Raw genomic sequence first — 18,503 nt, 5'->3', positions numbered from 1 at the left:
TATTTTGTACCATGTACTAGGTACTTAAGTTAAATATACCATTCAAGAGTATCCCAGTTTGATTATGTTAAAAGGGGAAGCAAAGGCACTTCATTACTGGATAGTAGTGGGAGAGAGCGCAGGGTTCTAGCAGCAAAAATATAGGGTCCAACAAAAGGTGACACATCTGCAGCTTCCTTTTTGTTCATCTAGAAAAAAACATTCTGTAGTGGTTGTAAGAGACCATCCAGTGTATAGGAAAATGCACCTCTCTTTAACCATTCCTGCTTCGCAAACAATCAACAGATGTCTGCTCTGGTTTCGAGATCTATTGTGACATTTTTACTGGATTATCTCTTGAAAGTCTTGATGCCTGTGATTTTTAATCAATGGCTATATTGAAATTCCTTAAAGAAAAGGGTCTTTCCCCTATATCCATTGGGCCCACCCTAGAGGACTCTAAGGTTGACTCACTTGTTTGTTAAATAGTGCAATTATTGTCATAGAATACTGATTTATTGCTAACCATAGCATTTGCATGTAGAATTAAGAGATTGATCAGCATTGCTAGTTTACAAACCATGTATACCTTTTATAGAAAGTACTTGTTTTGTACATGACTCCATTATTTATATGAAGTTGTCCTGTATTTTCATTTAGAACATTTGCCAAACCTTTTATTAGTTCTCAAGCTTAATAGGAGACACCTGCACAGTTTTGATGTTTAGTGAGATCTACTGTTTTACCTCAGTAGGGTGAAACATTTTCACAAGATTTCTATGAGGTCTGAGTTTTGAGAAACAGGCCACTAATACCTTTTTGATATATTGGTTAATTGTATGTATCCTGGACAGAAGCTGTTTTCATAGCACTTTGACATCATCATCTTCGTCATCATCATCAAATATGAAATATGTACTGTGCACTGGCTGCTCCTAGCAATACTTAAATATGTGATCTGAATTCTAGCTGTAGTACTCATACAAAATTTGGCCTGGCTTTGTTGAATTATTTTGATTATGCTCTTTATTTATTATCTTCATTAATATTTAAAACATTGGGTTGGAGCAGATTTTTCCGATCACAGGTTTAAATTAGCAGCCGTAAAAGGAGGGTATGTTATTCCTTTCAAAGATAGAAAATTGCATCCCGGAAGGGCCTCAAGTTCAGAGTGTGGTGGTTCCGGCCTATTTTAGCTTCATAAGAAAAGGGGACGAAGTCTAATTTTTTGCAAAGATTTTTTTTTATTTTTCTCTTTAATTTTATTCATAGATAATCTAACCATTCAAGCATGTCAGTCAGTGAAATAAGCCAATGCTGGATAAACTATAGTTAGAGATATAAAACATGTTTTACGTCTGCAATTATTTTAACCATCTTCTCCTGCTTGCCAACTATCCCATTCACACAAATTGCCTTGTTCATACCATCCTAGTAGATGTAGAGAAAAGGTGAAGACAATGCAAAGCAGACATGTGAGGGGCATAGTCTTACTGCTCTTGTACTTACTTTTCAAGGCTTACTGGAGATCATTTGTCTGGTGTCACAGGCGTTGCATAGTGGTTTGCAGGTTGATCTGTGGCACTAACCACCAAGGTTGTTGCACTGTCAATTAGTCCTTATCTGGAAAGTAGCTGCTCGAACTGCTGTGATGCTTAATTGGCGTCTCTTATGCTAAGATGCAAATATATCTGCAACTCCTCAGTGCACATCCAGCAGTCATAAACAGTAAGTAGGCATTGTCCTGATAGACTTCTAACCCCGGGCTCCTCACCATGTGAATTTATCAAGGTGTCCAACTGAATCCGGAAACTTTCAATATCTATTCCCTTTCTCGTTAGTAGGTGACGTGTGTAACTGTACCTGATCCTTCCCATCATGGATGTGACGTCGGGGACACTATCTGTGCCACCTTTGCGTGCTGATGGCAGTTACTTTCTTTGCACCCCTTCCGACACAGACCTGTTGCTTCTTTGGTGTCTTGGATCCAAACATGACTTTGCATCATGTGATTGTTGTGTTAAGATGAATCGCAACGGCATCTGCGACTGCAAAGCAAAACTCGACCTTGCCTCGTAAAAACTCGAAGAAGCAGTCCTGGTCGAAGTCGAGTTGGTAGATGTGCTGTCGCTACTGTGACTGGTCATCATCGAAGTCACGGGCTCCAGTAGGTCAAAATTGTCCAAAAAACACAAGATCCAAACATGGGTCTCCATTGTCCCGCCACTCCCATTTGGAGTTGTGCAACTCCCCGGGCATTACTAGCCCGAGGAGTCATTCTCTTACTTGGAAACTTGATTGCAATGCACCCCGACTTTCCTGTGCTGGTTGCATTCATCAACAGTTCCAAGAGTTGAAACAGTGTTCCAGCAGGTCCCTTTGGTGCGTCTTCGGGCCCCAAGGATCTTAGGTGGCCTCCACTAGAGTTACCACTAGCGGATCCATCCTTGATGCTGATTGTGCCTTTTGGCCTTGATCTGAAATCTGCCCGTTCTTCTGGCACGGGCTGTCGCAGACCCTTCGATCCGGTGCAACATCCAACACTCCCTTGGCGCTGAGGCCGATGCTGCGAATGCAATTCAACGCCTGTGCTGGAATTTAATCTGATAGGTGTGTCTGACTTTTAATCCCATCGCCCTACCCTCAACCTGGAGGCCTTGACAATATGCTGAACCCAGACATGTATGCTCCCCTCCATGATGTTGAAGCAACTGACAATACCTACGATGAACCTTTTGCTGATGGGAGCCTGTTTTGATGACCTTCAGGAGGCCAGTGGCCTCAATACCTCATTAGACATTGCCCTTTTCTTCCCAAACCTAGCCATGGCAACTGATGACTCTGCCTCTTTTATGACAGTAGTTAGAAAGGTGCAGAGGTATTAGACCTCCCACCTCCTACAACGGAGGCGAAAACTAAATTGCTCACTGAGGTCTTTAACCTAGAACAGACCAATCAACAACCGTTGTTACCTTTCACTGCGGCCCTGACTGATGTGCTTGTGGGTATCTGGGCAAAGCCGAAATTTTTTCTGCCAGTGAATAGACATTTGGCAAGGCCACCTAAACCCGCCCTTGTGGATCCCTATCTAACGCTTCAGCATCCTACCCCTGGTACAAGCATCCCCTAGTTGCCTAAACTCCAATGTTTTTCCCAAGATTCCCCCAAGCTTTGCCCTCAGATCTGCCAACACATTTGCCTCCTGGGATGATATTTGCATGCATTATGGTGGTGTACATCTTGCATACTGTCCCGAATGACACCCGGCCTATCCTGCAACACCTAATCGCTTATTGCTAGGACACAATAAAATAGTCTATCTGTTCAAGTGCATCTAGGAGCCTAGATGGTTGCGTTGGATCTGCAAGGTGCCCATTTCCATATGCCCGTCCTGCAATCCCAGACACACTACCTGTGGTTTCAGGTAGGCCACAGGCACTTTCTGTGCACAGTGCTTGCCTTTAGCCTGATCAGTGCACCTTAGGTGTTCACAATGGTGATGGTGGTCGTCTCAGCCCATCTGCGGAGGTGGTTAATAGCAATCTTCACATATCTGGACAACTGGTTACTAAGGGCAGCTTGTCCTAAGCAGTCATAAGCCACCTCCAGACAAAGTCTGACCTGTTGACATTGTTGGGTTTCTCCATCAACATGCCGAAGTCACACCTGACTCCTTCACAATGGCTCTCTTTCATCAGGCCATCCTGGATACTATGCCACTCCGTGCCTTTCCTCTGCCTCAGTGAGTCCAGGACATTTGGCCTAGAATACCAATGTTTTAACTCTTGACCTGGGTCTCATTGAGAGCAGCTCTAAAGCTCCTGAACTCTTTGCCTCCTGCATCCTGCTAACAGACAACACCAGGTTGCACATGCGGCTCTGAAGTGGAATCTTAAGTCTCAGTGGGCTCAGCAAGAAGGTCTGTCCAGGTATTGAAGAGGACTGCCAAAGACCTGCAGTGGTGGCTGTTTGACCACAAGTGGAATGGCAGCCGATCCCTCTTCCTATCCCCCCCCAGAGCTAACGGTTGTGACTGATGATCAATGCTGGGTTGTAGCGTTCTTCTTAGAGTGGTGGCGATCAGAGGACTCTGGTCTCTGACAGACTCGCCTCCATATCAACTTCTTGAAGTGGCAAGCGATTCACTCTTCTATGAAAGTTTTCCTCTTGAACATCAAGGGGGTACAGGTGCTCACAGACAAAACAACACCATGGGGTACTGCAACAAACCGGGTTGCTTGGGGTTATGGGTCCTATGCCGGAGGCTCTAAGTCTCTGGAAATGGCTGAATGCTAAGGGCATCTCCCAGGTCACCCAAAACCTGGCAGAATATTTAAACACCAGGGAGGATGAACATAGCAGACGGTGCTGAGCGGATCACGAATGGCAGTTGCACTCTGGCGTGGCTCAGAAAATCTACCAAAAGTGGGGAGAACCCTGGCTTGATTTAGTTGCCACATCTGGAAATGCACAGTGTCAAAACGTATGCACGTTGGAGTTCCACCAGGTGTGTTTTTTCTCAATGAACTGGAGCTCGGGACTCCTGAACACCTTTCCATTCTAAACTCTTCTGCCCTGAGTACTTAGAGATCAAGAAACACAGGGCTCAAGTCATACTGGGGGCAACGGACTTGGCGAGGAGTGTAAAGTGCCTGGAAAGTCTGTCCATGAGCATTGGTCCTCTGATCTAACTGCCCCTTTAGGAGTACCTCCTGTCGCAGCAGCTGGGGTGGGGCATGCACAACCTAAACTGCTATGCGTGGAGATTGAGCGGTGACAGTTGATGGTTTTCGATCTTCCTAAGTATTTGGTGTCATCTTGGCAGCAAGGTGTGCATCTACCCAAACTGTTTATGTAGAGAGAAGTTTGTAGGTTGGTGTTCCTCCTGTAACATTCAGCCCTTGGATGCAAAGTTGTCATATGTTCTCTTGTTTTGTCTCTCTTTAGCCTAACAAGGCTGTCCTATTTTTCAGGCTTCACAATTTTGCCAAATCAGCTATCCCTTTTCAAATCACCTGTTGTGATGCCTTTCTTGAAAGGGGTAGTCCTCGTGTTATCGCTAATATCTTTCTTGATACCTCAGTGGGTCCCTAATCTGGTTGTCACCTCCCTGATGTGAATTCCCTTTGAACCGATGCACAGTTGTCCTCTCAGCTTACTGAGCATCGAGACTGCTTTCATCGCCACTGCATCTGCCAGACAAGTGAACAAACTTCTGACTTTGTCTGCCAGCAGCCATACACTTCATTCTTTGTGGACATACTTGTCCTCTGAACAAAAGCTACATTCCTTTCAAAGGTAGCCATGCCCTTCACATATGATAATTTTAGCTTGCTGGCTTTCTATGCTCCACTCCTCCAGGCAGGAAGAATGGCTCCACCACCCAGGGCCTCAGTGGTCCTCTAGTATCTATGTAGTTCTTGCCAAGGATCATCGTCTGCATGACCAACTTTTTGTTGGTTTCCCAGGAGTCAAAAAGTGCGAAGCAGTGTAGTAGAGAACCATCTCTTGATGGATTGTTCAATGTATTAAGATCTTCTACGGGAAAGCAAAGAAGCCACCCAAGGAGGATTGTGTGTTCATTCCACAGTGCAAGCACTGTGACCACTGCACTAGTGCTCAGTGTGCCATTTCTGGACATTTGCCAGTTGCTACCTGGGAGGTACATAAAGCACTAATTCCTGGACAGCTAGGTCCGGCAGGAAGGGTACTTCACTACATCTGTACTGCAGGATTTTCTGGTCTGAGACATTTCACAAACTCACCTCCTGGTAATGTATTGTTTTGGTATCTATTCACAATATGAGTAATCTGTGGTTAGAAGTCCCTTTCAGTAGAACAAGTTGCCTTCAGTAACGCCTTTTCTGTAGGAGACTGTATAACTGCAAATACCTCACGACACCCACCCTTCTCCCTCTCTGTGGATGAATAGTCTGTTTATTAGATCCCAATTTACAGATCTGCACACCTTGATTCAGGTTTTTATTGGCCCCACATATGACGGCGCAGGCAAAGATCAGAAAGAAACTGACCTCAGCGGGTGGAGGTGGCGCAGATATAGTGGCCCCAACATCACACCGTCTGGGAAGGATCCGGTGTGTAGCTGCACAACTCCACCTATCGACTCGTGAAGGAATTGCTTTTGAAATTTTGCAGACCCAGTCTGGCGTTCGGGAAAATTCAAAAGGTGAGCAGTCTGCGATAAGATCATCTTTACCAGAAAATGTGTTAACAAAGATAAGTAACTTGTTCTTTCCAATGATGTTTCACTAACTTAACTCTGAATCAGAATTTCCTTGCCACATGGTCGCTGAATTCATTCACCAACTGGCCTTGAGCACCAGCAATGGAAACTCACAGAATGGCATTTGACATCTGGAGAGAAATGTATTGTTTTACAATAAGATGGTGAACAGACTGTATTGCTATTGACAATTCATGTTTGCTACTCTCACGTGAGCCGCATTGCATTTGACTACCTGCTTTGGTAGCACGCTTTTATCCTATTAAAAAAATGTCAAGAATCCCTTTGTAGTCCTTCATATGCACAGTGCCATGCTGACCTGTCTTTTCAAATATTTGTTTATAGCAAAGAAAAATAAGCATGTGTGATGATGAGCACCAAGTGTACAGTGTACTACACAGTGCTAATGTTAACCCACCTATTCAAACCCATTTGAATGTAGTTTATAGAAATGCTCAGTAATAAACCACATTTTTTGTTTAATCAAGGCTTATTACACAGTTTTCCGGCGTCTGCTGGGACTATTCTGAGTGGTGTTTGGTCTCTACCATCTCACTGAGGGGGTGGGCCATACAGCATGGCTGTTCCCAACTTTGACCTTTTTTCGAGACCCTAATCAAAGGTAGATTTTATTAGATTGTGCAGTGGTGAAGACGTCGCATCAGCCCATTTAAATATTTATTTTTCAATTCATATTATGAAGTCAGTATAAGATATCTGTCTAACCCTGTACCCAAGTCATCATTGACTACTTAAAGTCAATCTCGGAGTTGAGACAAGTCAGTCTTAGTTGTTCTGCAACATATTGGTGTGTTGCTTGACTTCACAGGTGGTACTTGCTGCCTGAACCTTCATACCCCTGTCTCCCCCCTACCCCCCCCCCCCCCCCCCCCCCCCCCACTCTCCCCCCTGCACACCTCCATTTTCCTTCTGGGCAGCAAGGTATATTCTAAGGTACATAAAGATGTGCTATGCATTTTCAACATTATTGTTTAGCTGCTGTATTTTTGGTATATTTGCATTAGACTCCTTAATTTTGAACCCAGCTGGTCAGTTGTAGGGGAAAAATCCCTCCGGATTAGGAACATAAGCCATGCTTGATATCTTCTATTTCCCATTGCTGCATTCGAAAGGCATCTGTTGGGGTTGAAGGTTTGTGGCCAGTAAAGGGTTATTGCTGTGTTGTAGATGTAAGCTGTCTTGAATGTTTAGCTTGACTACATTCTGAGAATCTCTTAAGCATTGTTGCATACATGCCATTTATTGGTGTGATAAGCAGACAGATTTGTGCTTTTGCTCCGTTTTAGAGGTTTTACAAACCTAGAATACATTAGTCTCATGCGGTGATGTCCATTTTGCAACACCATACTCCTTTTTTCTCTCAACATTGGGAGGGACATTACAGTAACTTGTTACTTGTTCTTAAATTACTTGAAAAACAGTTAAAAGAAGGCCTTGTGTTAGATTTGTAGGTCATACTGAGTGTACTTTAAATTGCTGCCTTTATGGTCCTTGGGAGTCTAATACAGCTGATGCGATTGTCCATTTCCTTGCTAATAGTTTCTTGTCTTAGAGTCTAAAAGTAATTAAATGCGGACGGCTGATTTTTTCTTAAAATTTGTCTTTTGTGGCAGTCGGTGATCTTTAGTTTTTGTTATGTAATATTAACAGTCCCACAGCTTAATGTATTTATCACTTACCTCAAACCTCTCCCATCACCCACGGGAAAGATGGTTAGAATGCATGGTTTCAAAGTCCTCCATTATCTTGCCCCTTGCCACTTTTTTATTTTCTCTGCTTTTCTCTGTTCTCCGTACTTTTACTGTTGACCGTTGCGGAATGCTTTCTTGTATTGTTCCTCGTTAGTTTACTCCTTGTCAACAAGTAACGTTTAAAATTGGCCCCAGTATCCCTAACTTAAAAAACCTCTTCTCTGTGTGCCCATTGCAAAGCCCTTCTACTCTCCCTGGGGTTCTCTTGCCTCTTCGCTTGCGAGTTGGGTAAAGGTAGTGCACAATTCTGTCATGTGGTTGTTTATATTGGTCTGTGTTCTATTGTGTAAACCAATTTGCTAACTGCAGGAAAGTGATGCGAGAGCAGTAGAGCAGCCTGTGGTATTTGAAGTGAACACAGTAAAGTCGCCCTCCTGACTTGATTCTTTTCTCCTTTCCTTCCTAGCATTGGCTGTAGCCTGAAGATGTGACTCAGAATCTCCTCCTGGCTCACGTTTAACTTTAAAGCCCAGCGACACCATGCACCTGCACCCTAAAAGCACTGATTTACTGCTCTGCATGGTTTTGTTTTGAGATTTGAGGAGACCCCCAGCTTGAGTTGTTCGGCGGTGCAGGCTCAGCTTTGTCGTCCTTTGGAACCTAACTCTTGGCTTCTATGTGTCTTCGCACAGCTTCTCAGCCCTACACTGCTTGCTTTGCCTGAAAGATCAGACCAAGAATGTTTCCAGCAGTTGGTATCCATCCATCTGATTTGTAACTCTGCCCCTTCTGTTCATGTTGCTAAATATCCTGTATGCAAATGTGACTGTTGTGCCTTTTCATTCCGAGGAGGAAGGTGAAGGTGAAGAGCCGTAATGAAAACATAGCTTTCTATTTTTATCAAACACCTTGTGATCAATTCTGTATTGTAAATGATCTTATTAAACCAGAGATGATCGTTTGTCGCTTGGATTGGTGTGTTGTGTTCAACCAAAATGCAAAGCCCTAGCCTGTTACAAAACTGATCTGGATGGGTACTAGCTGATAACCTGGCTGTTCGCTTGAACCTCGGTCGGCACATGTGAGAAGTTTTAGGGAGAGTGGTGCTAAGGGAACCCTCATGCAATATACTTTGCACACTAAAATTTGAAGACCTTCACAGAACAGCTTTGGGAACACTGATCTCATTTTGTAAAACAATAGTTTTCTCCTCCATTGTCATAAGATACTAATCCCATTCATAGTGACGGAAGGTTAGTAGGATTGTAAAATAAGGATAGGTGTTGTCATGCTACGTTCCTTGATAGCCCAGTTACAGCCTTGGAACGCCAATGAACACTTAAGTAGTGTCTTTCTTGAACTTTTTGAAGAATGTGAGGTATCCTCATTAGTTACTGTATGAGCAATGGAAAAACTGTGCCAGTGCTTCATTTGAGCTACTAACAAGTCTCAACAGTACTACTGTTTTTGTGTCCTGGTGTATATATGTTTTCAAAGCGAAACCATGTCGCTGCAGATCTGGTACTTTTCTTCTAGGAGCTTGATTTTTGTCTTTTTGTCTTGTTAAAGTTGAATTTTTTTTGTTTGAAGGCATCTAAGGTGCATGCGAATTTGAACCTGCAAAAAGAAAAAAAGGTGCATTATTTTTACAACAGTTTACCTTCCAAAGTATTTTCCGACTTTCGCAAATTTGTAGCAGGACCTGAAACTGTGCAGTATTGTTTTAAAACCTCTGAAATCAGGGGCGAAACAGTGTGTGCTCCTTAAGTCATCCCTGACGATATCTAGGACAGGCTTTTACGAGTTTTTTTTTTCTTTCTCCTCCACAGTGTGCAGGCTTTTTTTTAACCTTGAGTGTGCTCTTTGCTCCATCCCCCAGCCTGATGATGCTTAAGGTCTTCTTAGGTTGTGTCAACTCTCAAAGTCTAGCCCTGATTTCTTGCTGCTGCACCCTGTTGGTGCCTGGTAGCTCATCCACAGTATACTAGCTGATGCAATACTTGCATTCTCTGTGTAACATTGAAGACCTACAGCATTAAGATGCCGTTGTGCTGGTAGCAGTATATTGGTTGTTGAGGGCTCACCAGCATGTACTGTTTAATCACTGATTGCTCTTTACTCTGAATTTTCACCCCAATGCAGTTCTTATGTCTAATTACAGGGTACCAAAAACACTTTCTGGCAGAAGTTGGCCTAAGCTCCAACAGATTCTCATTCCTGCACATTTTGCCAGAGGACCGTCTTTAATCTCATTTTATGACTTCTGCTCTTGCCCTGGCTTGTGAGGAGCGGTTTCCCCATTACAGTTTTTAGAGGCATTCTGACTTTGTGCATGGATGTAGGAGGTTAGTGTACAACTGTTTGTGTTGCCATGCAAAACTCCCCACAGGAGGAGGGATCAATAGGCTTTATGGATGCATGTCCTAATGACTCCAGACAAAAGATTCTGAAAGCAAGCATACCTATATTTAAATCCCTGTTGCATATCCACATACTCTTGGACTAACTGGTTCTGATGTTTAGTAATATGTCTCTGCCATTTATTGCATTTAGCAGTGAAAGCAGTGTATATTTTTGCCTCGTCACACTTGGAAATAAAATTAAAGATTCACCTATAGCTTGATTATTTTAGCTTGGCTAGTACGGTAAATCCATTACTTCTATAAAAAAAAGGCTTAAAATGGAGAACTACATTAAAATATTGACTTATATTCTGGCCTTCCTCCCAGAGGTGAACAGCATCAGCAACCAAGGTGCAGCCTACTTACGTTCATAGTTTTGCTTAAGGGTGCAGGTTCATAGTCTTAGATGAAAAATTGAGTACAGAATTCTGCTCTGTCACTTTAATGCTTCCTGCCTCATCTGTTAATGCAGGGAGGCTGTCCTACCTATTTGAATAGTTATTCAGGTCCTCACTGTTCACTATAAAACATCCAGAATCCAGAGCGTTCAAGCACTTTTTGTGGCTTTGTTTCTACCTTGTTTATGGAAGATCTTCCCAATATGATCCCGAGCTGTATTTCTGTCTAGCTGTCTGGACTCTGGTTAACGCTTTTGCACCCTTAAAAGTGGTCTATCTTCACTGTACTGTATAGTATATGTGATAGTTTAAATATTGTGAACTAAAATAATTACTAGATTCTTGGTGCTAAAAACTGCCCTGTGGAGCATTTAGCTAACTTTCCAGGAGCTGTTTAATACTTGAGGCTTCCACCAGTTAACCTGTTTGCCATCGCGCCTCATCCCACATGTAATTGGGATGCATACTACATTGACAAAGTTTTGGCTTTTGAGGGATGCTTTTTTGAAAAGGTGGTCAGAAAGATTGCTCTTAGTATCGTCTACGCTCTTGTTCTATTAGCCATGCTTGTAGCCCTCCTAGCATGTCTTCATAGCCTTCGGCAGTGTTGGAGAAATGAGCTGTGAATCTTTAAAATCCATCTATAATCTTTACAACCAGTTTAATTGAGGGGCTTGCTGTCACCTGCAATGCCAGTTAGATTGTGAAGTCTTAAATGCTGCCACAGAAGACTACCCAAGATTGCAATACAGATATGATTTCTTTTAAATTGGAACCTTTAGAAGACCATGATATGTTTACCTTGATGACTTGCTGCTACCCATCGATTTGACTTTAGTCATTGACCTAGTAGTTTATCATTTTGGGAAACCTGGAGTATTCCACACGAGTTATATTCCCTTCCCTACTGTAGAGTATTGTGGACTGTCCATTTGTTTGATTGTTTTGACGTGTAGTATTATTTAGTACAATACGATGTGATTTTCAAACTCCTTGATTCCTATTATGGGTGTCTTATGTCTATTCTTAGCCTGTTTAATAAATGAATGCTGGCAAGGTTCCTGGGATGGATTACCCTATGCCTCACTCCATCGGTCAACTATAGTCTGAGGTCCTTCAGGTGCTGCATATGACCCTACCTAGAGCATGTTTGTTTCATTGCCTAGACTTTTTTGAGATGTCGCCATGTCCCATGGGTTTTTTGTTCTTTCCTTTTAATTGTTACTAGTTGGGAAAAGAAAAGATTCCGTGGACACATTTTAAAGCTTTTAGCTAGTAAGCACCAATCATTTACCAATTCCCACCCACACTCTTCACTAGTGGTTATTAGGGGTTATTCCCTGTGGCCTCTAATATATTGAGCTGCATGTATAATTAGGCGTGGCTGGTGTGCACTGCATTTTAAAAGGTTTTTTGTTTCTGGTAATGACTAAAGATACAAAGTACCCGGTAGTGGAAGAGGATCTATAGATAAATAGTAATGCTACAAAATGCAGGTGAGTAACTTATTTTTTCAAGGTAGTGGACCATGCTTGGTTATTTGCAGTATAGTCTATTTGGGGACAGTCCTAAGGAAATGAAGGTGGACCCTCGCTTTATAAAGCATAGCTTTGCTACTTACGGATGCAGTAGGGAGTGACCTGTGCAGCACATGTTAGTCTTGCTCACTTTTTTCCTACATCTTCTGAAGACCATCAGTTTTACTCCTACAGTGAGGCTTGTGTGCAAAGGTGTCTTAAGTTAATGTGTAGATCACAAGAAGTTACAAGCGAAAAACATCTTTGAGAATAGTGGAGTAATTTGTTGCTAGAGGGAGCGCCTTGCAGCCTTATTTTATTCCTACTTTAAAGCAGTTGCATATTCTGGAGGACTACGTTTTTTTATGTGCAATTTTTTTGTAAGAAAGAAAATTGATGCGTTATGTAGGTTTGTCTCAGTGGGTTCCTCTGAGTAGAAGAGGGAGGATGGGGATAATGTAAGATGTCAAAATAAGCAGAATAAGTGTATAAATTCTCTGGTGATGAACTTTTGTAGAACAGTTCTGTTTGCAATTCTAAGACACTTTCGCATCATTGAAATGTGGGATGTTTCCATTGACGCAAGCAGGCGATGGTACCTTTTGAAGAGTGTTAATTGAAAGAGGTCTTGTTTGATGTCTAAATACCTTTTAGTGCCTAGACAACATTGATAGTTCTAATATCCCTTTCCCAAAATCTCTATTTATTAATGGTCTCAGAGCTTTGGCAAGAAGAGACTAATTCAATGATTGTTTCCCATTTCTGCTGTTTCTTTTCTTGCAGCTGTCATCTCTGAGGCATCAGACCAGCAAAGCTTGATGGAATGGAGCTAACCTGGTGTTCTCTTCAGAATTGTTTTTAAATACCCATGAAAAGTGTTTAAACGAGAAAATATGCTATTTTCATTTGAGATACACATCTCACGAAGTGTAATGGGATACATGCTGTGGTCTTCTGCTTTGTAGCCTATAGTTGCACATATATAAATGGTGGCTGTCAAGACTGTTATCGTGGTTTTGGCTTCAAGGTTATTAATCAGTTGTATGATTGCTGTCCAGTGAATCTAATGTAGCACTTCACGGTTGGGCCCAGCTGCAAAAATGCCTTCGCTTTTGCAGCAAATTTCTCTCTACATGTGCAGATGTTTTGCTGCCTTTTCTCCCACTCTTGCCCACATGCTAGATTTTGTCCCGTATACAGGATGTTGAAGATACAAGGTGCAATTGCAGCTGCTATTTCTTCTGCCTGCTTTTGAACCCTATATAGGAAATGGGTGGGTTTTTTAAAAGTTAGAATGCAGTCTAATTCGCCCTAGCCACTTCTGATTTTTGACACAAACCTTTGGTGATGAATGTTGCACAGGGTTCGGTCACATACTGATTTTTCGATTCAACTGAATTTTAAAAGTTTCTTATCGTCCAATTTACCAAACCACACCATACCAGTGCGGCAGAAAAGTGCTCAAAGCAGCATTCCTGTCTATACAGTGAGAAGAATTGTACCTTTGTACTTGGCTTGTTTCGTTACCATAGCTGATACCTTCTGTAGAAGCTGTGCAGGTTATTTTTTTGCTTTTTTTCTGTGAGCACTTACACTTCTCTTCGATGGTGAGAGAGGTTTCATACAATTATTGTATAAAGCACGATCTTTTTAATTATCAGGATAAGAGTCACAAGGATTAAAAACAAGAAGATTTTTTGCTTAGAAAAAATGAATGCACTCCATCTTCATTAGTGTTCTAGCTTGGCGTTAGAGCAAAGTTAGTCAGATACCAAACTAGCTAAGATTTTTGAAAGATGGGTGTCTTCCTTATCTATTCTTTGTCCTGAAATTCTTGCATTACTTGGAGGACAATAGGTATTCTGTTTTTTATAGTTTTCCCTCTCGCCTAGGAAACTGAAAGTGTCATTCTTACACCACTCCATGCAAACGTAAGATAATAGCTAGTACAGCGAACACGCAGGAAGGGTTGTGTTCTGAAGTAGTGTGGAATCAAATATCTATATAGGAGATAAAGACTTGCAATATCTTTCGAGTGAGTGCTGCTTTATGAATCTTCATGTTATATAGCTGTTGTCCAAATTAGTGTTTTTATTCTATATAATCAGGTACTGTTTTCTTTGGTATAGTTGGGGCGAGGCAGTGGGGTGGTAGTCAGTGCGGCCTGGAATTGTGCAACCGTTGAAAAATGCAGGAGCATAAGTAAGTTACTTTAAATTGAACAATGTGTGTTTTCATGTTAACCATAGTTTATGTAAATTTACCCAAACAGTGCTGCACCACGTTAAAAAAAAAAAAAAAAAAAAAAAATTTAAAAGATGTCCTAGAACGCCGAATGTCTTGGTGTGACTATTGAAGGACTGTGTATGCTCCTTTTGGATGTGGGCTCTTAATGCAGTGAATTGGCCCTATTGTTGTGCTCTCCTCAGCAGTACCACGCACGAGCCATGCAGCGATATTTCCAACTATCGTACAAGTTTTTTTTTTTTTTATCCTTGTATTGCCAGAAACTTTTATGCAGTGTATTGTTCATATCTAAAGGAAATACTGGCTTGGCACCCTTTTGAAAAGGCAGCCTTCATGATTTTATTTTTTCACTTTTGTATTTTTAAATGTCTACTTTTTTTTTCCTTTCCTTTCCTTTCCTTTACTAGTTTGAATTAATTTGAATCCAGTGGGCCTGCAGTGATATGACTCAGACTTTGTGGTAAAGTTTTTAGCAGGCTGTTACATCTATCCTCTGGTTTTTATGCAGCATCCTACTTTTGAAAGCAAATCGTTAGTATTGCACTGAAAAGAGCGTCATTCTCTGCATGGGCGTTTTGTACAGATAACTGTCAATAGATTGGCAGCTGAGAAATTGAGTAGTAACTGCAGAATAGTGGAGTTGTAAGACCTGCTCTGCCAGGGTTTTTGTAGTTCAGCTGCAACACTGCAGAAGGCAAGTAAAATATCTATTATAAGATCGTGAGGATGAGGTAAGATGGAATTACATTGGTGTCTGAAAATATTGCATTTTAAACCCATTGCAGTCTTACATGTCTAGTAGTTTATTACTTGCAATAGACAATACAGAATGCCTGTTTGAATTGCACTGTTACTGATTAATCAAATATATGGCGCTCTGTCCGTTGTGTTCTGTGTGCATTGTTTTTGTTTCATGAATAATAAATTAAAAATGACAACCCCATCCCGTTCAAGTCTTTCTCTTGTTTTCGATCTTTTGTGTTTTATTTGGCCATAATCAACGAAGATGCCAAAGGATAAACTGAACAGATGTGTTAATCAACCTGATGCGGATGAATTGGAGACCTAGCTTCTATCCTGTTTGTGACCCTGCTGAATGCATCTGGAAATTTTCCTCACTTCTGTTACCATCTAATGCTTTTGCACTCCCAACAGCAGATCCCCTGATGATGTACCTTGATACGTTGAATCAGGTTGATAAGATCTGCTAAAATTCTCCTAATGTAGATGAAGCCCACTTGACCCTATTATGTTGACTGCTACTCTGGCTGTGGGCCAGCTGAAGTTTCTCTCTACTTTACACCTTTGTGCCCTTGGCATTTTTCACGGACGCCTGTGTTTTCTAAGACCTAGAACCATCTTATTGTCAAGATTAAGGAGAATACCTCAGGTTGAGGATACACATGCTTTGCATACACCTACCATCCAATGTTGGGTCCGGATGTTTGCAAGTTGTTTTTCTTTGAAGATGTCTCTCCAGTCACAAGGTAAGGTGACTCCTTCATTCGGTGATATTGCGCATGGGCATAGACTCCAATGTTAGATTCTTTGCTTTCCGCCATCTGGTTCTGACGTGTATTGCTGCGCTCCGATATTGAAACCATAAATTGGGATCCCTTTGGTGCGCAATTCACTCTATCCTCATAGGTATTGTTTTCGATCGCGTCCTCTACCTTTCTGTGTCAAAATGTATGCTCTATTGATCTAAATCGTCCAAAAACATCTAACCGTGGCCGTCGGGCCCACCTCTTTCCTCGGTTGGCTTCAAGAACCAGTGTCCTGCCTTCTGTCGATGGAACAGACACCATTTCAATTCTATCCTCTATGCCATCCCAAATATCCGCGCTCCGACCAGCATAAGGTGTGCAACCTCTGCCTCTCCCTGGAACATAAAGAGGAAGGCTGCGCTGTGTGTCAGTCGTTCCGATCCAAGAAAACTTTATTGGACCGTGTCGCTCAACGAAGAGACATCTGAAGACAAGGTATCGAGGACATGCCTGATGTCTTCGGTGAAGATATTGAGCAGGACCAAAAGGCAGCAGAAGAGGAAGAGGCCTTCTCCCCAGGATTCTGATTCCGAGTTGGAGATCGAACTAGAATCCCATGACATTCCGGCTGGATAGTGTGCCGCAAGTAACAAAACCCTTTTGCCCACTAAACCTACTCCAATAAAACAAAAGGCCAAGAGGCCATGGTCGGCACCAAGACTCTGATTCGAATGCCCCACCTTCCGGCTCAGCACCCAAACAGCACATTAAGCCTTCTGGCTCGGGCCTGTGGTGCCAATTGGCCTAGAGTTCAGTTCTTGAGCGTGTGAGGCCATTTGCTGACTGAGTGTGCACATCAAATGCTTTACACTGTCCTCTGATACTGCCTTACTGCTTGACCAAGCTACCACTTTAGAGAGTAAGGTTCTGTCTAACTTTAACCTCTGCCAAACCTTTGGAGACTCTTGGACTCTAGACACACTGTACCTCACTTTGTTGCAGTATATATAGAGTCAGTTTCTTACATTGGTGGATCAGCAGTGGGATGCAAACTTGTATTTGTTGGACTACTTGGTTACCATCTGATCACATGACAAAACTCTTAAATTGCCTTTAGAATTCTGATTTTTACAAATTGGCATCTTTACCAAACTACTAAAAGTCTGGTTAGGGCCTTGCTTTAGAATTTTACAAAATAAGTCCCTATAGTCAAGGGTAGAGGGATTAGAACTTTTTGTTAGAATGTCTCAAAATCAGAACCCAGCTATTAGTGAAAATAACCCTGACATACAGGACATGGTTGAGGAGCTCAACCTCACTTCTTACCTTCACTTGTCTTTCAAGGAGTTAAGGTCCTTATGTAAAATTAAAAATATACCAATGGGCCAGCATCCAACCAAACAAGGGCTCCAGGAGCTCCTGGCTGAGTATGTCGAGGCCCACCCATCTGAGAATGGTGATGACCAGTCAGATGAGAACAGGGCTGATAGCCCACCCCCAATAATCCCTAGGGAAGAAAGGGTCCCCAGACCCGTAACTCCATTAATCAACCCCTGGGTACCTAGAGGCCACACAGACTGGTTCCTGTGAGGGCATTGAGGACAGCCTTTTAGTTAGGCTGGCCAAAAGACTGGATCAAAAGTCCAGACTCCTGGCTCCAGAAAAAGAAAGAAAGGAGATGGGTTTAGCACCCATCAATGGTGGCAGCAATACTAAAAATAAGGACAGGGAGGAATCTTCTGACCCTAAAATCCCCAAAGGGATTGTCCCTAAATTTGAGGAGGGTGATGACATCACCAAATGGTTCACAGCCTTTTAGAGGGCTTGTGAAATGAGGAAGGTGAAGAAAACTCTCTGGGGGGCACTCCTGTGGGAAATGATCTCTGGTAACTGCAGAGGCAGGCTTCTGACCCTCTCTGGGCCAGATATAGGGTCCTATAATCTCATGAAGAAAACTCTGAGGGATTTTGGCTCACCACTAGGGAGTACAGAATTAGATTCAGGGGGTCTCACAAAACCCAGAACCAGTCCTGTATTGATTTTGTAGACTACTCAGTAAAGACACTGGATGGTTGGTTAACTGGACACAATGTGCATGACTTTACTGGACTTTACAATTTGTTTATGAAGTAACATATACTAAGTAATTGCACAAATGAAAAGTTACATCAGCATTTGGTAGACCTAGGTCTAATTTCTCCCCAAGAATTGGGAAAGAAGGCAGACCACTGTGTCAAGACTAGGGTGACCAGGACAACCACTGGGGGTGACCAGAAGAAGTTGGTTATAAAACCTCCCCTGGGGAAAGGTGGTGAGAATCCCCAAGATAACAAGTCTGAGTCTGCCAAAGGGCCCCAAAAACCTGTACAGAGGGGTGGGTCCCAAACTACTCCCTATGTGCCACAGCCCTATAGGGGGAAGAACTGTGAACCCACAAAGGCCTGGTATAACAACGGTAAGAAGTTGGGACACTTAACTGTAGACAATTCTTGCCCTCACAACAAGGCCCCTAGTTCA

General features: G+C 42.4%; 1 protein-coding gene across 2 annotated transcripts in view; it reads left to right on the top strand.

The window, feature by feature from the left end:
* Positions 1–15,442, top strand: part of LOC146808975 (uncharacterized) — a 172,456-nt gene extending 157,014 nt beyond the window's left edge. Inside the window, exon 15 of one of the 2 annotated variants that reach the window (XM_085615772.1) lies at positions 13,036–15,442. In XM_085615772.1, coding sequence (XP_085471898.1) covers positions 13,036–13,085 — 50 coding nt within the window. In that variant the 3' untranslated portion in view covers positions 13,086–15,442. Of the gene's footprint in view, positions 1–8,401; positions 8,897–13,035 lie in introns of those variants that run through there. The other variant, XM_085615773.1, reaches the window with a different exon arrangement.
* Positions 15,443–18,503: the final 3,061 nt, after the last annotated feature.

This window comes from Triturus cristatus, chromosome 7 (assembly GCF_964204655.1).
Source record: "Triturus cristatus chromosome 7, aTriCri1.1, whole genome shotgun sequence".
Classification (NCBI taxonomy): domain Eukaryota; kingdom Metazoa; phylum Chordata; class Amphibia; order Caudata; family Salamandridae; genus Triturus; species Triturus cristatus.
The sequence above is the reverse complement of the archived record's forward strand: the minus strand, read 5'-3'. Positions and strand labels throughout refer to the sequence as shown.